The sequence below is a fragment of the Numenius arquata genome, chromosome 9 (assembly GCF_964106895.1).
Source record: "Numenius arquata chromosome 9, bNumArq3.hap1.1, whole genome shotgun sequence".
NCBI lineage: Eukaryota > Metazoa > Chordata > Aves > Charadriiformes > Scolopacidae > Numenius > Numenius arquata.
Genome location: NC_133584.1, coordinates 28,687,946 through 28,709,760, shown reverse-complemented (window position 1 = coordinate 28,709,760; position 21,815 = coordinate 28,687,946). Strand labels below are relative to the sequence as shown.

The 21,815-nt window shown below is 48.7% G+C and overlaps 2 protein-coding genes across 2 annotated transcripts in view; both read left to right on the top strand.

Moving 5' to 3' along the window:
- Positions 1 to 21,815, top strand: part of SRPRB (SRP receptor subunit beta) — a 68,255-nt gene that overhangs the window by 36,782 nt on the left and 9,658 nt on the right. The window lies entirely within an intron of this gene.
- Positions 2,744 to 19,998, top strand: TF (transferrin). Its single transcript, XM_074154105.1, has 17 exons — positions 2,744 to 2,856; positions 4,978 to 5,141; positions 5,353 to 5,461; positions 7,190 to 7,381; positions 7,587 to 7,722; positions 8,154 to 8,209; positions 9,663 to 9,832; positions 9,958 to 10,144; positions 11,201 to 11,355; positions 12,938 to 13,031; positions 13,472 to 13,507; positions 14,185 to 14,343; positions 15,264 to 15,408; positions 17,053 to 17,117; positions 17,758 to 17,942; positions 19,157 to 19,343; positions 19,761 to 19,998. Exons 1-17 carry the CDS (start codon positions 2,814 to 2,816, stop codon positions 19,796 to 19,798), a joined length of 2,121 nt encoding a protein of 706 aa, XP_074010206.1. The 5' UTR covers positions 2,744 to 2,813; the 3' UTR covers positions 19,799 to 19,998.

The following is a 21,815-nucleotide window of genomic DNA, read 5'->3' as shown; positions in this document are numbered from 1 at the left end:
GCCTTCAAGCCCAGGTGGCCTATAGGACACACCACCAATCTGCTGTGCTTCTGCCACTGGGTACCTCCAAGGAAAGCTGTGTGTTGGAAGAGATTCTTCTCACCAGAGCTGCTCTGTGGCAGGCTGGAGCAGTGGATCTTGGCTACAGGAGAGGCAAAGCTGCAGAAGGAGCAACCCCAAGATGGGCACAGAGCAGGAGGTGAATGGAAATCCAGCGTGGAGAAAGGTAGGATTTGGTAGCATCAAAAGAAGGTATAGAAGCTGCTTGGTATGTGGTCAGTGACTTTGCAGATAAGTACTGGCTGGACATCTGAATGTCCAGGAGGTTACTGGTAAAAGGTGGAGGAAAAGAGGTAAACAGTAAAATCTATTTTTTAATAATCTAAATTTAATAATTTAATTTTAAATTTAATAAATTTAATAATTTAATAATCTAAATCTAAATCCATGCCCAATAATCTAAATTGCAATCCAAGCCTCTTCCTTCGCCCCTGGATTTGCTCTGATGCCACGCGAGAGGGGAGGGAAAGAGGTGTGGAGTGAAAACCACCCATCACAGCCTTCCCCTTGGCAGGTACAGAGTGCATTGGGGATGAGGTGCGATTTGAGAAGAGAGAGAGAAGCAGTAAGTGGTCCATGTAAAAAAGGCTGGGAACCTCAAGCAGAAGGCAAGATAGTATGGGCTTTTCCAGCAACTGCTCTTCTGTTGCTTGAACAGATCCTTTATGTTTTCCAAACTTTCTTCTGCATCTTTCCCCTTCATCTGTCAAGTGGCAAAATACTTTTATGTGCTCTGGACAGGGTTGTAACTACGTAGTGTGTGGGGTCAATATGTCCAAATATTTTCACCATTATTTATGTGCTCAGATATCTTCACTTTTTTCAGTGGCACTGCAATTTCTAAGCTCTCTTGGAATATCTGTTAGAAGAAGCATTTTGGAACAATTCCACAGAAAGCTATGGAAGAACCATCCATAGCTTAGGGCAGCCTCCTGTGAGCCCCTGTACCTCTTCCTCTCATGGGTGAGGACATTGCTAAGGCTACCCTGAGTGAGGCAAGGATTGGTGAGACCCACAGGGAGCTGGCTGGATTTCAGTGGCATCTACATGTCTCAGTGGAGGAAGTCCTTGGAGGGCCACATCTTGCTGGAGTAAATACGATGGGAGATCATATTTAAGGAAGGCAGGCAGGCTTGTGGTGGGAGCAAGTCAGTCCCTCTCCGGCACTTCTGGACACAGGAAGTACTGCTCTTCTGGGAAAGCAGGGGAAGAAGGGATGAGAAATAGGAACTAGCCGTGCTGAAGGAATTGCTGAAGATGATGCTGAAATAACCCACATGGCCATGAGTGCCTCTCGCTCAGCCTGTAGGGACGTCCAGCAGGTCACAGGTAGTCACAGGTAGGGCAGGCTCATGGTGCCACAGTGGAGGTGGTTGTTGCCTCCAGCAGCCCCCTTCCCTGGGTCACTTTGTAGAGCCATATCCTTGACCTGACACTGGGTTCACACCTGCACTGAAGCCACTCTGGCCACCACCCCCCACCTGCAGGTCGCTGTGCCCTGAGCCTGCTGGGAGGAGGGAGAAGAGCCAACCCAGGGTACTTCCAGCCAGCCTCAGCCAGGAGCCTGCTGTGGGCAAGCCCACAGCAGTGCTGCCTGGGCAGCAGGGCAGAGGATGAACCTGTGCAGGGGATCCAGAAGATCACAAAGTGGGGCTGGTTGCTCTTGAGAGCAAGCCTGGGAGCTGGACCTCACCGCTGGGTTCCCACAGAACTCTTGTAGCTTGTGTTGAGTGGACATGGTGGGCGGACCAGCCCTGGCGGCTGCTGTCTAGGGATGCTGCCAGGGCTTGTGGGCTAGCTGATGTGGTCCAGGGACTCTCATTTAGTGTGCATGTGCCAAAGCCCACCTGAAGCAGGTCTTGTAGCCTGCAGCAAAGCTGGGGACATTGAGCCTGGGACAGCATCACAATGGCAGACCTTTGTAAACCCGGCCATGCCCCTCTGATTCTGGCGGCAGGGAGATAAACCAGGAGTGACACAAGCGGATGGAGAGGTTTTGCAGAGGAAGGGGAGGAGGGTGACCGCTAATCTGTGTTTCTTCCCAGGTTCATCCCAATAATTTAAGAAAGGTGCAGCGTGATGTTTCCTTCTGGCTGCAGGGCGCTTACTGAGCCGCCTGGTCACTGCCTTTGACTTTCTGTGCCTGTGCAAGAAGCTTGCCAGATCACGTGGAAGGGACATTTACTGCCTTTCAAGCCCATTGCCGTTGCCAAGAGAGCGCAAGGGAGCAGGTGGGCACTCAGGGTGCTGCAAGCCAAAGGGCGACGGGCACAGCATCAGCAGTTACTGGCAAATATGCAAAACTTAGGGCCAGATCCAGCAGGGACTTTCTGAGATTAGGCTGTGCAAGGCAGGGGGTGGCTAGCACAAAGAAAATAGCTCCCCCTGTGGCGTTTCAGCCCGCAGGGGAATTTCAAATGTCACAACTTGGGAATTTTCCGTCTGAAGCCCCTTGTGAAATGAAAAGCTCCTTGCCCTGCTCCGGCTCCCGCCTGCGGAGGGGTTCAGTGCCAAAGTGAAAGGCTTCCTAAAAATGGGCTGATCCGCAAGGTGGGGGGGGGGGCGGATTTGGGAGCTATTGAGAAACAAGGAAGGACAAACAGTGTTAGGTCATTGCTTCTGCAAACACAGCCAGGGCCGTTCCTCTATAAAAAGGAGAGAAAGCGGTTCCAGAGCCATCACAGACTTGGAGGGGAGAGTCTGTGACCAAGGCTGCTGCACCCCCCCCTCGGCACCTCACTCCTTGCTCAAGTATGAAACTCGTACTCTCTACTGTGCTGTCCTTCGGGATAGTGGGTAAGTGTCTGCTGAAAGCAGTTTTTGGGGAAAGGAAGCATCAAAACCTCTCAGGACCCCTGGCTTTCCCCAGACGAGGCTGGTTTAGAGCTGCAGCACGTGCCGGACTCAGGCAGCTGTTAAGTAAAAGCAAAGGAATGCCAGCATCATGCCAGATGCTTGCTTTGGTGGCTGTGGATTTCTGCCAACAGGAATGGTGTTATGAGCACTAATGGCTGCAGCTTTTTCCTTGGGCCAGCCCATGGAGGCTGGAGGGAGGTCTGCAGCCCCCCACAGCCAGCTGGCGTGGAGGAGGGATGCTCAGCACCCACTGCCGGGGAGGGGACTGCTCAGGAGAGGCTCCCTGCTCCTGCTGCCGTGGGGTGAAGGCAAAAATCACCCTCTGGCCAACTGCTGTGCCAGGAGAGGAGCAGAGGTTCAGCCAGGGAGGGGTAGAAACTAGAGCATGCCCTGCCTGACAAGCCTGCACGTGTGTTGGGTTAAACCTGAAGGCAGTGACAATAAAATAGAGCTTAAATCACGAAAGACTCCTCCATGTGCTTCCCTGCTCTGCTCCTGTGCTGCTCCATCCTGCTGCTGTGGCTGCGCTTTGCTCAGGCTCCTGTGTATTTTATGCCTAAATTGCGCTGCTGCAGGGCTGGCACTGCTTAAAGTGATTATTTCTCTCTCTGCTCGCGGTTTTGGCAGGCAATGGGCAGGTGGCCATGGCAAGGAGATTGCTGCTTGCACCTGACCTGGGGACAGCTGCCCGGAAAGAGGGGTCCCCTTCTTGGAGGGTCTCTTCTGATCCCCCATAAAGTGTGGTGGTGATTCATGTCCTCTGGTGGGAAGTGCTCCCTGCGCAGCTGGCATTGGAAAGCCCTCCAGCACCTTTGCTGAGTATTAACATGCAATGATGTCTCATTAATGGGGAAGAGTGGCCAAGGAAGGAGCCAAGAGGTTGCCCAAAAGCTCTGCAAGCAGAGGCTGTGGCACTTGGGCTCCCGTTGCCTTCCCAATGTCCACCAGTGCAGCCAGGCTGACTCCCTCAGGAGGTCCTCATCCAGCCTCTGCCCAGAGCAGGATGGCTGCCAGCACTGGATTATGGTGACCATGCCTTTGTGCAGCCATGGTTTGAAAAACATAGATGATGGCAGTAGAAATTAAGGCTAAGGATTCTCCCTGTGGCCAAATTCAGCATCTCCAGTGGGAGGAGGGGAGGTGTCTGCTGGCAGAGTCATGGCTCAAAAGTGAAGTAAGAGAGAATATTTCAGAGGTGAAAGAGAAAATGGAAAGAGCACGGGTTAATCTGGAGATGCTGGAATGAAATGTGCCATCAAGGGTTTGGAGGGAGCGAGCTGTGGACACAGCCTCTTGGTCTGCACAGTCCAGGCAAGAAGGGGCAGAGTGAAGGTGAAGTGTGCAGCATGGGCTGGCCACATACCTTAACTGCAAGTTTCCAATGTTTCTGGGGTTTAGGTTGCTGAAGGAGGCATGAACCTGTGTCCACCTGAGGTCTTTGCTTCTCTCGGGTCTCCCAGAGTAGCCAGTCAGCTGCATTTAGTGGCTGAGGGACTCTTAGGAGAGAGGACCGTGGAGGTGGAATGGCATCTCTGTTGCTGGCTGTAGTGGAGGAGGCGAGACATAAAAAGACAATTAAATATGAGATCATCTAGCTGCCAAGGAGATCATGTGTGGCAACGTACTGAATATAGTCTGGCCAGGTGAGAGCTGCTCTCCCTCTGGGGTTATTTGCAAAGACGCTGCTTCAGTGGACCGCCTTTTCTCTCCATTTTTGCAAAGTTCTGAGTTTGACTTCTGTTGAAGTGTGTGGATTTGTTCTTCTACTTCTGTGGATGCTGTGGTGAGCTCAGGCTGCTTGAATCATGATGCTGTGCAGGACAACCATTACCCAGGGACATAAAAGATGCTCCCAGATGTTCCCGAAAGTGCACGTCAGGCAAGAAAGGAACTGCCTTCCTGCATGACTGAGGAGATGTGCGAGGGAGATCCTGCACTCGGCCATCACCTGAGGCCAGGACTGCAGGGAACCAGAGATCACGTATTCACAGAGAAACTTCTTCTCTCCACGTGCTGCCTTTCTACCTCTCTGAGACTATTTATTTCTGGTTCTTTCTACAGCTCTGTGTTTTGCTGCTCCTCCCAAGACAAGCATCAGATGGTGCACAATATCCTCAGCAGAAGAGAGCAAATGCAATACTCTAAGGGAGCTCATGCAACAAGAGAGTGTTGCATTGAATTGCCTGCAGAAAGGAACGTACCTCGACTGCATAAAAGCCATTTCGGTGAGTGGGCAGCAAATATTTGTGCTGGGCACTGAGGATGTTTCAGCAGCCTGGAGAAGGTTGGGGTTTCCTTTGAGTCACTGGTTGCTACCTGTGATCCCTCTGTAGAGGAGGACTCACCCACAACGATCCAGGAGAGACTCTGGGGAAGTGTTTTTCCCTCCTGCGTCCCTGCTCTTTGTTTATTGACCAAAATCTTTTTGTCGTTTAGAATAATGAAGCAGATGCCATTAGCTTGGATGGTGGTCACGTTTTTGAGGCAGGCCTCGCCCCCTACAAGCTGAAGCCCATTGTTGCCGAGGTCTACGAACAAAGTGGAGGTACATTTTCGGGCAATATTTTTAAGCCAAGCAGTGGTAGCAAACCGGTAGTGCAAAAGCCATCCTTTCCACACAGAGCTCCCACATTATTACTCTGGAGAAGAGGAGGCTCCGGGTAGACCTTATTGCGGCCTTTCAGTACTTAAAGGGGGATACAGGAAAGATGGGGACAAACTTTTTAGCAGGGCCTGTTGCGATAGAACAAGGGGTAATGGCTTTAAACTAAAAGAGAAAAGACTTAGATGAGATACAAGGAAGAAATTGTTTACGCTGAGGGTGGTGAGACACTGGCCCATGTTGCCCAGAGGTGGTAAATGCCCCATGCCTGGAAACATTCAAGGCCAGGTTGGTTGGGGTTTTGAGCAACCTGGTCTAGTTGAAGACTGCAGGGGGTTGGACTAGATGGCCTTTAAAGGTCCCTTCCAAGCCAACCCATTCTATGATTCTACTATGGTTTCTTTTGTGTGTCCGAGGTATTGCCACTTGATTCCAGATCCCAGAGGGGAAGGGTTGGGGGACAGTTACATGAAAATGTGAATCATCACCCATGGCCACAGGGTCACTGCAATGGAAAGGGGCAGAGCCAGTGCCTCATTTCTGGCGTTAGCTGTGATCAAAGTGACCGATCCCATGATGATGCAGTGGCCATGGAAGGAGAGCACCATGAGTAGAAACTATGGTCGTCCTGAAGCATAGCATAAAAATTATGCTTGCCCCAGAGATCTTCTGCTTTCAGTGACCTTGAACTACATGGGTAAAACACTGAGCTACCCATGTATCTTCCTGTACAGTCATCAAGAGGAAAAAAAAAAACCAAAACCAAACAAACAAACAAACAAAAAAAAAAAAAAAGAAAAAAAGATTGAAGAGGCAACAGCATTGCCATTAGTGGTTGTGGAGGAACAGCCAGTTGAGATTACTGAGGCAAGAGGTGCAGGCTTTCCACAGAACAAAGAAAAAAAACATAAAGAGTGCTCTGCAGCTATACCTTCTGATAAGAGTTAGCTCTGTTGCTTGCTTTCTGTACTGCCCTTCATCTCTCCCATCTTTCTCTTGGGAGCTGAACAGATACTATTTTCCATTTTTGTCTTTCTTGCCTCATGCAGTCTCACCATGTTCAAAGCTCCCAGTCTCTTTTGACCTCCACCCCAGGGTTCAGCCTGTTTGTACACAATATTCAGGATCAAAGAAACGTGGCAGAATCATTCCCAATACAGTAGCTAAGAAAATACAGATATGAAATGGAATGGTGTGGTCTCTACCGCCCCTAAAACTAAGTCACTTTATTCATACATAGCATGTGATGGACTAGGTATACTTTTAAAGACTAAATATGGAATTTCATTCTCGCAAGGCTTACATGTATGCTTCAGTGTGGTATACAGCACTTTGAGAAGAGACTTGTGAAAGATTTGCCAAGAAGGCTTGTTGAAGCATCCTTACAAAACCGTGGGCATGTCTAACATCTGTCCAATGGCAAAGCATTTTGCATGCGATAGTATTTTCAGGTCACTTACCATTACAAGTTGTAACCTGCAGCATTGGTTCAATATTGACAGTGTAGCTCATCCCTAAAAAAATGGGTAAACCATGAGTGTTCAAGCAAAGTTGCTGATTATTTGGAAGTGCAGCACTTTATTCTCTGAAATCGGGGGTTTGGCAGGATTTGAAATGTTCCTAAGTAAGTCCTGCTTTTTCATTGCTTTCCTGCTTTTTCCTGCACTGCAGGCTCCACAACCAGCTACTATGCTGTGGCCGTGGTGAAGAAAGGAACAGGCTTCACAATAAATGACTTGCAGGGCAAGACCTCCTGCCACACCGGCCTGGGCAGGTCCGCTGGCTGGAACATCCCAATTGGGACACTCCTCCACCGGGGAGACATCAAGTGGGATGGCAAAGACTCCGGCTCCATCGAGCAAGGTGAGGTGGGAGATGCCGAGATAAATGGGCTGATGTTAAGCCAGGGGTGGTGGTATGGTGAAAGCGATGTTGCCCTATCTTCTGCAGAGGTCCAGAGGTGGCCTGCAGAGCTGTTGAGTCACTGACATTCTTGATGTGTACCCTCCCTTCCAGCTCCTTGTAAAAGTGAATTTTAGACTAACTATTGCTTCTTTCTCATCCACAGCGGTGGCCAGCTTTTTCTCTGCGAGCTGCGTGCCTGGTGCAACCACTGAACAAAGACTGTGCCAGCAGTGCAAAGGGGACTCCAAAACCAAATGCTCTCGCACAGCACCTTATTCTGGATATTCTGGAGCTTTTCAGTGAGTGAAAGTTATTTTTCATTTGGGGAAATATTCTAGCCCTGACATATGCAAGTTTTCGTTACACCAGGGAGGGCTGTGTTGTAATCAGGGGTCCCGAGGAGACTGAATTTATAGAACAACTGGGAGTGCTGGTAACTAAAGATCCAATTAGTAATAACTGGCAGGCAGCTAGCAGGAGATGAGAGAGGCAGCTGGGCCGTATGGTTTTGCACAGAATTAAAAATACACAGCATTATCACCAAGCTAAGTCTTTCTTGAGCACTACTTCTCTGCCATTACATTTTCTTTCCTGCCAGCATAGCTTTTTTTGGGGGAAGACTATTGCTCTATGGTTGCAGTTTGCGATGAAGCAATTTGCTGAAACAGGAGATCGGGAGCCACGATGTCTGGGGTTTTTTTAACATCTCTTCTGTTCCTTCCACCTGCAGATGTCTGAAAGATGGAAAAGGAGAGGTGGCTTTTGTGAAACACACAACTGTTCTAGGTAGGCCTGTGAGATCACTCGTTTCTCTCCTTTCCAGTCCAAGCTCTTGCTGACAACCTGTCCTGCAATTAGTCTACACTATGCAGACTTTCATTCCTCTCCAGATTTGCCCCAAATCTCTTCTCCTTTCATCTCTAGAAACACGTTTGGCACGCTGTGGAGTGACTCATCCTTGTCACTGAAAAATATGGTTGTGGTGGGGTCCACTTTCTTTTCTGTGGGGTTCTTCTTTGAAGAAGGAAAATCTTCTTGATTTAAGTTCAATGGTATTACTGTTGGCGCCACATCTCAGAGTCAGCTGTAACATTATTGCTGCAAACGCGGGGTGAGCAATTGTGTAGGTGATTACACTCACCCATCCCTCTGGGAGGCATTTTGGAAGGAATTCAGTCCACAGCAAGAGTTCACTAACTCCACACCTCTTGGAGACAGAAGATGGGCTGGCATGCCCAGGACCTGAGCAGTGAGCTCAGTGGAAGGCCACCAAGAGAACACTTCCTCCCTGGAGGTGTTCAAGGCCAGGCTGGATGGGGCTTTGAGCAACCTGCTCTAGTGGGAGGTGTCCCTGCCCATGGCAGAGGGTTGGAACTTGATCTTTAAGGTCACTTTGAACCTAATCCATTCTATGACTCTATGATTCTAAGATGGTCATGGGGCAGGGGCACTTGTCCTGCAAGGAGATGTTTAGTGGGATGAGCTTGATCAGCCTGGGGAATAGATGGTTTTGGGGGGAACTCAGAGCAGCCTGCCTGTGCCTGCAAGGAGGTTAGCAAGAAGGTGGAGCCAAGGTATTTATGGAGGTGGACAGTGAAAAGATGAGAAACAGCAATCATAAACTGAAACAAGGGAGGCCTGGATCAGATACAAGGGGAATTTTTTTCTCCTTGAGGACAGTCAAATACTGGGACAGGTTGCCCAGGACAGCTGTGCACTCTGCATCCTTGGAAGTTTTCAAGATCCACCTAGAACAGCCTGGTCTGCTTTGTGCAGGGGCTTGGACCGGCGATCTTCAGAGGTCCTTTCCCACCTGAATTCTCCTGTAACCCTGTGATCTCTGACCTGGGCTCTGTTTCAGCCTTGATGCTACTGACGTTCACAGACCATGTGCAGCTCCTGACCTGTTCAACCCATTTGTATGCTGTTTGTAGATCTATTTGCATTTGTATCTATTTGTACATGCCTGGATGTCCAGGCACTACTGCCACATAAATCCTCTTGCTGTTGGGTTGGTTATGACAGAGGCAGAGATAATCTCTCTTTCCCACACACATGCATTCTCCTTTCTGCACTGTCTTTGTATGACCACGATGACCTCATTACCACTGCAAACTGTCTTCTGTGAAGAATTCTCCCCCGAGCTTCCACCGAAATAAATTCGTTACAAAGCTGACCCAGACTGGCTTTTTTATCTATTTTCACAGTGATGCAATTCATGGTTTCTCTTTTCTTCCAGAAAATGCCCCAGAGGAGAAGGGTGAGTACGAGCTGCTGTGTCTGGATGGCAGCCGTCAGCCTGTGGACAACTACAAATTCTGTCACTGGGCCAGGGTGCCTGCTCACGCTGTTGTGGCTCGAGATGATAACAAGGTTGATGACATCTGGAACTTCCTCTCAAAAGCACAGGTATTGTCTAGCACTTCTTTCCTTCCCATAGCATCCACTCTTCTGTCCACCGGATATGCTTGGTCTCTCCAGCTTTCCAAGCGCTTTGGTATGGTCATTTGCTGATTATTTTTCCCTTGTGGCAGGAGAAATTTGGTGTGGGCACAACCAGCTCCTTCCATCTCTTTGGGCCACCTGGCAAGAAGGACCAAGGCCCCAAAGACTTGCTTTTCAAAGACTCTGCTGTGCAGCTGAAGCGTATCCCATCTCTGATGGATTCCCAGCTCTACCTTGGCTTTGAGTACTACAGTGCCATCCAGAGCCTTCAGAAAGGTAGGCGGGACATGAAATACTAATGTTATGTCAGCGTGAGCTGCGTTAAAGAGATGGGATCAGTAGATACCTCTGGGAAAAGGGACACAATTTTTTTTAAACACAGACAGTATTCTCTGCAAAGTATTTCCTGTGAAAGGTATTATCAGTAAAATCCCACAATCTTCACAAACTTCACTTACATCAGCAAAAGGAATTTGTTGATGCCAAAGTCAAAATAACATCATCACCACACTGACAAAGGTGTAAAATTTACACACACTCCACCCCTCGTCCCTTCACCACAATTACAATAACAAAAATTGCCTACAGTTATTCAGTTGGTGATAGGGACTGGGCATGGTCAAAACTGCGGTTTAGAAAAGCAATTTCTGGGGACTACGAGGAAGGAACATCCTGGGACACCAGAGTCCAGTGATGGCCACTTGAGGAAAACAGTGTCCTTTATTTCTGTCTGGACTCATCAAGCACTTACTGATGTCCTAGCTGGCTTTCTGAGAGACAAACATCCCACAAATGTCCCCCAAAATCCACTTAAAATGTACAGTTGCTCAGAGATCTCTGTCATAGGCTCAGCTGCTCTGGCATTTATGGAAGGGAGTGCATGGATTCATGTGGCATCAAACCAGATTATTCAAATGCCACTTCACAGAAACATAACCAGGTTGTATTTTTCCAGCTTGGTCTGGTCTTATTCTCATGGTTATCTGGGCAGTGAGGTCTGGAGAAATATTATAGGCGGCAATACCAAGTACTATTAATGCATAATACTATTAGTGATGCAAATGATTAGATGATTAGCTAATGCAAATCTGCACGAATAGCTTGTGTTATGCAGAAATTGTCCTTTCTGACCTGTAAGTTGATTTTTGAGCATCCTTCGGCTTGAGAATCATCCCTTTCTTTCAGCCAGCCCAGGGCTTTTTAAACAAGAACCTCTTGCAGAAGCAAGTTGGTGTGTACAGATGGTTTCATGGCTGAGTCCCAGAAAGTAGCTTGTTTATAGCCTTATTGCTCAGCAGGACTTATCCTTTATTTCCTCCCCTGGTTTTACAGATCAGTTGAACTCCAACCGCAGAGAAAACAAGACGCGGTGGTGCGCAGTGGGCAAGAATGAGAAGAGCAAGTGTGACCTCTGGAGTGTGATGAGCAACGGGGAGGTGGACTGCATCGTGGCAGATAACACCAAGGAGTGCATTATTAAGATCATGGTATGGCTTTTTTTTTCTGTTTCTTCTCCCTGTGAACCTTTCAGATGGAAAACAGTGTTGCTTTTTTTCCAGCCTCAGAATAGATGGGGCAGAGGGTAGATTTTAAGATAAAATATTGGGAGCTTTGTGAAAAATGCCAGTGGGAAGAAACCAACCTCATCACAGGGAAAAGGCTTGACTAGCTTTTCACCAATTCACATTTTTCAAAAAACCTTATTGGACAGTGTTATTTTTTTTGAGGTTTCCTAAATAAAAAGCAGTTTTCTAGTGTGAAGTAACTTTTTATTTGGAAGAGGAAGGCAAACTACAAATTTTGTAAAGTGCAGAGAAAACCAGTTGCCTGCTTAGAAAAGGAGTGATTCCATAGCATAGGCAAGGATGCTGGTGGCAGCTCAGAGCATTGGGTCAGTACCTTGAAGACAATACGAAATGAAAACTTGAAAGGACGGGTGAGATTAGGAAATCTGTTTGGCGGGGAAGCAGGCTAGGAGAGACCCACGCCTGAGCCTGCCAGTGTCTGGGGACGAGAGCTGCTGCTGGAGGAGATGATGAGGACACGGGAACAATAATCTCAAAACTTCCTCTGTTTGCATCAGTGAGACCTCATTTCTCCGTATACTAAGGGATTGCCTCTCACGTCCCCTTAGCCCCAAGCCCTTCTCCCTTAAATAGAATCACAGAATGGTTTGGGTTGGAAGGGACCTTAAAGCTCATCCAGTCCCACCCCCTGCCCTGGGCAAGGACACCTCCCACCAGACCAGGTTGCTCCAAGCCCCCTCCAACCTGGCCTTGAACCCCTCCAGGGATGGGGCAGCCACAGCTTCTCTAGACCAGTGTCTCACCACCCTCTCAACACTAACCTGGGCCAGGGTCTCACCACCCTCAGAGTGAAAAATTTCTCCCTGGTATCTCATCTAAATCTCCCCTCTCTCAGTTTAAAACCGTTTCCCCTCATCCGATCACTGCATGCCCTTGTAAAAAGTCCTTCCCCAGCTCTGCTGTAGGCTCCCTTCAGATACTGGAAGGGCCTCTGAGGTCTCCCTGGAGCCTTCCCTTCTCCAGGCTGAACCCCCCCCAACTCTCTCAGCCTGTCCTCACAGCAGAGGGGCTCCAGCCCTCCCAGCATCTCTGAGGCCTCCTCTGGCCCCGCTCCAATACGTCCATGTCCTTCTGCTGTTGGTGGCCCCAGAGCTCTAGGCAGCACCGGGGGGTGTCTCCCCAGAGCGGAGCAGAGGGGCAGAATCCCCCCCTCGCCCTGCTGGCCACGCTGCTGGGGATGCAGCCCAGGGTGGGGGGGGCTTTCTGGGCTGCAAGCACACATTGCTGGGGTGTGTGGAGCTTCTTATCCACCAGCATCCCAAGTCCTTCTCCTCAGGGCTGCTCTCAGTCCATCCTCTGCCCAGCCTGGATTTATGCTTGGGATTGCTGTGATCCATGTGCAGGACCTCGTGCTTGGCCTTGTTGAACTTCACGTGGCTGGCATGGGTCCACAACTGAGTGCTTCTTTTACAGTCTGATTTGTGAAAAGCTCTGGTCTGGGAACATATGGTGTCATTTCATCTCTGCGCCATTTTCATTGCAGAAAGGTGAAGCAGATGCTATCAGCTTGGACGGAGGTTTTGTCTACACTGCTGGCGTGTGTGGGTTGGTGCCAGTGATGGGAGAAAGCTATGATGGTAAGCACAGCCCAGGCTGCCACTCTGGGTCCAGGGGGTGGGGAAGAGGCTGGAAGTGCAAAAGCACTGCTTTTATTCTAAAATCCAGAAAGCAGCCCCAGCGCTGCATCCTGCAGAAAACACACAGTGCTTTGAGGCAGCTCTGCTCGCTGCCGCACGCCTTGTCTTTCCATGAGCCCTGGGGCATCGGGCATTGACAATCAGGAGCACAGCAACCGCTCTTCCTCGTTTCAATCTTGATGTCTCTGTCCCTTAGCGCTGGCCTTGGTAAAACTTGTTGGTTTAGCTCAGAGGAGCTGTGCTTTGTTCTGTTGATGCACAAGGTGTTACCTGAAGTAGTCACCTCCAGAATGAATTTTCTCCAGAAATTAGTGGGCTCGATCCTCTTTTGGATTTGCCGTATCTTTTATCTAATATCTTCTTCTTTTTCCCTCCCTCAGATTACAGTCAATGCAGCAAAGCAGAAGGAGAACCAGGTAATTACTGTCAATAGAGGGACAGAAAAGAGTGATGATGGAAATAAGTAGAAAAATACATATGCAGTCATGAGTGGAGAATACATGGCCAGTCGCCATGCAAAGAGCTGCTGTGTCCAATGTAGATATTAAGCATTTGGGAGACAGATTTAGTAGTCAGATGGAAAGTCTGGGTCTGCAAGCAAATATCAAGGCAAAGCATATGGCAGTGGCAGAGATTTGTTCTTAGTTGCTGCTGTCTGGAGCACGGTCACACCAGAACAGCGCCAGGGCTGCGAACAGGGAAAGAGAGTCTGGGTTGTAGCGTTAGGAAGTTGTTCTTTATAGAAATGGGAAGAGAGAGAGAAGGGAGGATTTTTGTCCTTTGCTAAAGAGGGCATATGAAATCGGGATATGGGGATAAGAAATCATCATGTATGTCTGGCTACAGCCTTCTCGCATACCCAAGTGTCAGAGTTTTGGGGTGTGGGGAAATGTCGGGGGATAACAATTTCCCAGGAGCTTGGTGGGGGTAGATGCACCACACCTGCAAACTCTGCCCCATGGTCGCTGCAAAGTATTTCCTTTATGCTGCACTGTTCATAGGTGTCCTCTCCCAAGGGGAGGCAATGAGCTCCTGAGGGAGCAGGGTGGGATCCTTGGGCCAGCCCTTAATTCTCTACTTTATCTTCTGAAAGCATCCTACTTTGCTGTGGCTGTTGTGAAGAAATCGGACAGGGATATCACGTGGAACAACCTGCAGGGCAAGAAGTCGTGCCACACCGCTGTCGGGAGAACCGCTGGCTGGAACATCCCCATGGGCTTGATTCACAACAAGACAGGGAACTGCAATTTCGGTGAGTCGAGTTTTGCATCCATTTCTTCAAGCTGGGAGTCTGCTTGCAAAAATGTTTTCCCATCCTTCATCCCATCTTCAAAGTTCCTTGTGCCTCAAAGATTCCCATCTGGAGGTGGGAAAAGGAGAAGACTCTGTTACTTAAGGTTTCACCGAGCGAAGTTTTAGGCTGTTGGTGACTGTGTCAGAGTAAGATACAGCATGTTGGCTTGTGCAGGGTGTGGAGTGGAGATAAAGGATGGGTTTATGAGTCTCAGAAGGGAGGAGAAGGGCTGAGAACAGGGGATCTTCATCCAAGAAACTTAAAGGAACTGATGTGACTGCCTGAGAGTAAGGGGGTAGAAGTCTGTACTGGGTGTGGGACTTTAGAGATTGCTCAGAAGATCAACTTCCACATCCAGCTTTCAACCAGTGAGAATTGTGGTCCAACTGAAATAATTTGGAAATATTATTGACCAAGGCAAATTAAGCACATAAAAGGAAATCTCTAACTGCAAGAAGATACTAGTGTTAGTAAGTTCTAGACTCAGCCTCTCCACCCTCCTGCCTGCCTTTGCCACTGTCCCTTCTTCCCTCAGAGCTCTGGCATCGCTGTCAAATGCGTCTCTGCCAGCCTATAAAAGCTGTGGAGGCTTGGGCTGGGAAAGGTTTGCAGCTAAAATATTCTTCTTTCTATTCCAAGGCAGTGCCTATCACACTTGAGCCTTAGGCCCCACTTTGTTATCAATAATAGTGAGACACAAGCTTCATAGTGAAAACTGGGTGCATGAGATTTGCTGTCCAGTAAATCATGCTCCTTCTCACAGCCTCTTTCCAGCTTCCAGGGACCACTAATACAAATCCAGCGCAAGAACGTGTTATCAAAAGAAAACCTAACTTTTCAGTGCAGGAAAAGTGAATTTCTCCTATTCCTGCCTTCAGATGAATACTTCAGCGAGGGCTGTGCCCCTGGGTCTCCTCCTAACTCCCGCCTCTGCCAACTCTGCAAGGGCTCAGGGGGGGTCCCGCCGGAGAAGTGTGTCGCCAGCAGCCATGAGAAATACTATGGATATACTGGAGCTTTCCGGTAGGTGGTGGGAACACTCCGGGTGCTCTCAAATACGCTGGGGCTAATTACAGAGGTTATGGGTAAATCACATACAGAGTACAGCTTCATGTTGATGCTAATTCGCTGACCTTCTTTTTCTCCATTACAGTATTGAAGTATATACATTACAGTAATATTACACTATGTCTGTAATATTATACATAAACTATACTTTTTTTCTTTATGCAGCTTCCTGCAAAATGAAGTAAGATGTTCTCATTCTGTAAAACTTAATGCCCTGGTGCCTCCAGGCAAACCTGGAGAGACACAAGCATTTTGGCCAGACCTCCTACAATGGCAGCAGTGCTACACTTTTAGCTCACAGAATCACAGAATGATATGGGGTTGGAAGGGACCTCTGGAGATGATCTAGTCCAACCCCCTGCCAGAGCAGGTCCACCCAGGGCAGGTTGCACAGGAACATGTCCAGGTGGGTTTTGAATGTCTCCAGAGAAGGAGACTCCACCACCTCTCTGGGCAGCCTCTTCCAGGGCTCTGCCACCCTCAAAGTGAAGGAGTTCCTTCTCATGTTTAGGTGGAACTTCTTATATTCAAGTTTGTGCCCACTTCCTCTTGTCCTGTCCCTGGGCACCACTGAAAAAAGACTGGCCCCATCCTCCTGACAGCCACCCTTTAAGTATTTATAGGCGTTGATCAGATGCCCCCTCAGTCTTCTCTTCTCCAGACTAAAAAGACCCAAGTCCCTCAGCCTTTCCTTGTAAGAAAGGTGCTCCAGGCCCCTCATCATCTTTGTAGCCCTCTGCTATACCCTCTCCAGCAGTTCCCTCTCCTTCTTGAACTGGGGAGCCCAGAATTGGACACAGTGCTCCAGATGGGGCCTCCCCAGGGCAGAGCAGAGGGGGAGGATGACCTCCCTCCACCTGCTGGTCACACTCTTCTTGATGCACCCCAGGAGACCATTGGCCTTCTTGGCCACAAGGGCACATTGTTGGCTCGTGGTCATCCTATTGTCCACCAGGACTCATAGGTCTTTCTCCTCAGAGCTGCTCTCCTAGGTGTTAAGTGCAACTCCTAGAGTGTTAAAAGATGGGGACCTGCAAACAATGCTGCCACTAGACATTCCCTGCTAAAAGTGCTGCTTGCCATAGTTAAAATGAGCCATCCTCTAGAAAGTGCAGAGACCAGAGGTCAGCCCCTGTGCCACCTCCTCCACACTCACTCAGTATCAACTCAAGTCTAAGTAAGTCATATTGGGCGTGAATTTAAAAAGAGAAGGAATTTTGTTTCATTTACATTTAATAGCAAAGAGATCCTGCTCCAGGGTTTGCAGTCCTTTTGGTGCACGTTAGTGTTTTTACAAAGCTATTAACCCATGCAGGCAGGCATTGCAGAAAGCAAAGTGAATTCTGTACCTGGCCAAACCGCTTCTTTCTGACAATAAAATAAATCAGCTACTTACCATATGAGAAGGAAGCATGTTTTTTCCAGAATGTATCAAAAGCCTGTGTTTCAGATAGTCTTAACATATTCATGGCAGGGGTTCTACACCTGGGTGTCCCCAGGGATTCATTTTACAAAATAAGACATAGGTCAGAATCAAATCTGCGGGAAAGGGCCAGGATTCAAGCACCCACATCACTTGCCTTTCTTTGTACTTCCCAGGTGTCTGGTCGAGCGGGGGGACGTGGCCTTTATTAAGCATTCAATTGTGGAGGAAAACACTGATGGTAGGTGGTTATTCTGTCGTGCGGGTCTTGGCAGGGCTGCCTTCCCCCATCTGCATTATTTTTTGATGCCAGCGCAGAGGTAACAGCAAGCTCTACCTGCTCGTCCTGTCAATCTCACCCTCACGCAGGAGGAGCAGAATTCAAGCATCTGCCCAGAGACACTTCCCCGCTACCTATCATTTAATTTCAGCGGCACAATTATTCAGGTGGTCCCTTAACCACAGGCTCCTGCCTCGACACCTTTGTGCAGCACCCTAGCTCCCCACTTGCCTGAAAATCAAAAGTTCGTTTGGCATTTCTGAAAGCAGCGGCTGAATTTTTTTCTCAAAGTAATGCTTTTCCAAGCATTCGGGAAAAAAATGCAAGGCAGGAGATGTAACTAAATCTCCCAGCCTACTCTGAGGGTCTGACTCATCTCCTCGACTTCTCCTGAGTTTTAGAATCATAGAACCATAGAATCGTCTGGGTTGGAAGGGACCTTTAAGACCATCTAGTCCAACCATTACTTACAGCCTCCTTTGTACCTGCCAAGTCTCCAGCGCACACGCAGGCAGGGACAAACGCCTTGCTTGGGTGTTGTGAGGCTGACGCTCTTCTGCTACATGAGATCTCTGAATCTCCAAACCAATTCTCTTTAAAGGCAAAAATCAAGAAGACTGGGCCAAAGATCTGAAAATGGACCAATTTGAGTTGCTGTGCACTGATGGGCGGAGGGAAAATATCATGGCTTACAGGACCTGCCACCTGGCCAAAGTTCCTACCCATGCTGTGGTCACGCGTCCTGAGAAAACAAGGCAAGTCAGCGAGCTGCTGGAGAGACAAGAGGTTAGTAGTACTGACAGAGGAAGAAATGTTCTGGGGTGTTTTTTATGCGGCATGTTGACATTTTTAGAGCAATGATGCTCTGAGTCAGTGCAATGTGGAAGATTTTAACTTACCCATGTGGGGTGACAGTCTTGTCCCTTCCTCCGTCCCTTTCAAACTGCTCTTTCTCCTCTGCCATCTTAGAAAATACACCTTGAGGTAACAGCTGGATTGTAGTGGTTGCTCTTGTCACACTGTACTCATGTGACATAAGCTTATCACCTCTTTCTCAGGCTATGCTCTTGCAGGTGTGTTTCAGAAACTCCTCTTGGTGCCTGGTCTCTAACCCAGCTGGGTCAGGCAGCAGCATCTCTGCATGCACAGTCATAGAATCATAGGATTGTCTAGATTGGAAGGGACCTTTAAGATCATCGAGTCCAACCATCAACCTAACTCTGATAAAACCCATCACTAAACCACGTCACTAAGCACTATGTCAACCCAGCTTTTAAATACCTCCAGGGATGGTGCCTCAACCACTTCCCTGGGCAGCCCATTCCAAGGCTTAATAACCCTTTCTGTGTAAAAATTTTTCCTAATATCCAATCTGAACTTCCCCTGGAGCAACTTGAGGCCGTTTCCTCTTGTCCTATCACCTGTGACTTGGGAGAAGAGACCCACCCCCCCTGGCTACACTGTCCTTTCAGGGAGTCGTAGAGAGCGAGGAGGTCTCCCCTCAGCCTCCTTTTCTCCAGGCTGAACACCCCCAGCTCCCTCAGCCGCTCCTCATAAGACTTATTCTCCAAACCCCTCACCAGCTCCGTTGCCCTTCAGTCCTGCAGCTACTGCTGTAAGAGTAACGAGGCTGAACCACCTTGCTTTGATTTCACACTGAAAATGTTAACATTTGCTGAGAGGTACTTGGGAAGTCAGCTCCTTTTGCTTTCAACTCATGGCTCAGGCATAGGACCTGCTGAAGGGCTCTGTGTGTAGTGACATGTTAAAATGGAAAAAAAAAAAAAAGCTGTTTTGGCAGTCATGCCACAACTCTGCCTGCCACTGAGGGATCCCTCATCCAACCACACGGACAGAAAAGTCAATCCTAAATATCTGGAGGTTGGCTGGGGGTCCCCAGGATGATGAAGAACAAGGACTAAGAGCTAGGCTTTTACAAGCTGAATCTTGCCAGCTTTCTAGTTTTTACATACACTCACCTCTTCTTACCTTTGTTTCAGAAACTGTTTGGAACAAAAGGCATCGAGAAAGACAGGTTCAAGCTGTTTGAGTCTAAAACCAAGGACCTTCTGTTTAAAGACTTGACCAAGTGTCTGGTCAAACTCCGCGATGGAATAACGTACAAGGAGTTCCTTGGAGATCAATACTACGCTTCAGTTGCTAGTCTCAACACCTGCAATCCATCAGGTAACCATAATGGCCCCCGGGGAAGAAGTCTGTGAGTTGCAGTTCTCAGCCTTGCAGGCACGGACAGTTTCTTCTGTAGATGTCCATTTAATTTTTTAAAGCAAAATGAGGATGACTCATGAAGATGCCAGTATACTTTTCTCAAAGTTCCTTGGATGAACTGAAAACAGTCTTGAAGGCTGGTGCTCTCGCATCAAAGGGAAACAATGATTTTTAGTCACCTCTAGAGAATATGCATTTTAAGAAACAGTGAAAAGAACCCACCCTGGCCCATCAGTGTGTGTGCGATCTGAGGTTAATATACATGTTTTTGTGACACACTGAATATATTTTCCACATGATCACGCTGTTGGCATGGGTGGGACAGCACTGTTTAAAGGCAAGAGCTGAACTTCTCCCTGTCCTTTCCCTTTTCAGATCTCCTCCAGGTGTGCACCTTTCTTGAGGAAAAGTAGTGAGATGGGAAGGACACTTGCTGGAAGGGGAGGAAACTTCAAGCCATGACTCCTCTCGTGCCCTCCGCACCGAACACTGACCCGCAGAGGGCCCTGTGCCTTCACTGCTTTCTCTGCCCTTCCTCATCACTCTGACAGTGGCTGTTTGAGACTTTACCGATCTCTGCTGCCATCACAGCAAGAAATAAAATATCAAATCTAAATGGGTGTCCTCAGATCTTTGAAAACGGTCCTTAAACCCGTTCCTTCCTCTGTACCTCTCGCTGTAGGACAGTGCCAGATACCAACCTGGCTATTGCGTCTTAAGGGCCATTGGAGAGATTTGTTTCAACATTTGCCAAAGCAAAATGGACTAAATATGCCCTAGAGCCTAATTAACAGGTGTTTCGTACTCTCTGTGCTTTTGCTTCACGCAGGTTATCCCATTTTCCCCTCAGCAGATGACAGTTGCTCAGTGTGGTTGGGACACAGGGAGAGGGAGAGTGTTTATGTCAGGGAAGCTGAAGGGTGGAGAAGGGAAAAAAACAAACCAAACCAAGCAAGTACAGTGGTTGTGAGATGGAAGGTGTGACACAACACACCCCAGCAATGTGCACTGACAGCCCAGAAAGCCCCCCACACCCTGGGCTGCATCCCCAGCAGCGTGGCCAGCATGGTGAAGGAGGGGATTCCGCCCCTCTGCTCCGCTCTGGGGAGACACCCCCCTTCAAGTGCTGCCTCCAGCTCTGGGGCCACCAACAGCAGAAGGACATGGACCTGTTGGAGTGGGGCCAGAGGAGGCCATAGAGATGCTGGGAGGGCTGGAGCCCCTCTGCTGTGAGGACAGACTGAGAGAGTTGGGGGGGTTCAGCCTGGAGAAGAGAAGGCTCCAGGGAGACCTTCGAGCCCCTTCCAGTCCCTCAAGGGGGGGCTCCAGGAAAGCTGGGGAGGGACTCTGGATCAGGGAGGGGAGCCATAGGAGGAGGAGGAAGGGTTTGACACTGAAAGAGGGGAGATTGAGATGAGATCTGGGGAAGAAATTCTTTGCTGTGAGGGTGGTGAGAGCCTGGCCCAGGTTGCCCAGAGAAGCTGTTGCTGCCCCATCCCTGGAGGGGTTCAAGGCCAGGTTGGAGGGGGCTTTGAGCAACCTGGTCTAGTGGGAGGTGTCCCTGCCCAGGGCAGGGGGTGGAAATGGATGGTCTTTAAGGACCCTTCCAATAGATTCTATGATTCTATAATGGAAATTACACCATCTCATCTGGCTGGATCTGAGTCATTTCCACCAGGCAGTACTCTTAAAACACATAAGTATATTCACAGGGAAATTCCAGGCTTAGACTTCCTTTCTGAAAAAAAAAAAAAACTTACTTAGAAACACGTGTGTTTTGGTAGTCTGTCGGATGTGCTGCTGACCTGAAAACAAACATGTAGGTGGGCAGCCTGACTCTGACCCACGGTGAAAATAAAAAGGCGAGACAAAAAGGTCTGCTGAAGCTCTCTGTGTCAGAGGAACAGAGTCTGGGGTAATGCAGCAGGTCCCGACCCTCCTGTCATGGCAGGCAGGGAAGAGCTGCTGAGGGCAGAAAGATGCTAAGAGCTTCTGGCTTTGAGGGAAAGAATATCTTGATGGGCTCAGTGATGACTTTTGGATGCTTATGGTATGTTTCATGAGAAGACTGAAGCCTGACTGAAGATAACCTTGGAGGACAGAAATGTAGAGTGTGATGGAAAGCAATGACATTTTGTTCCTCACATTTAGGTAGGATGAAGTATACTAGACAGGTGGCTTTTTAAACCTGCTCTTAAAGACTAGCAAAGATACAGTGCCTCTAAGGCTACAACCAGCTATGGCTACAGTTAGGAAATTTTCCCTGAGAGCAGCTGCATCACCTGCACTCCACATCAAGTGTAACCCCTTGTCCTGTAAGCAGAGGGCATGGAAAGAAGGAACCTCACTTGAGGATCACAGAGTAACTCCAGTGGGAAGGGATCTCCGGGGGTCTCCAGTCCAACATCCTGCTCAAAGAAAGTGGTCGAC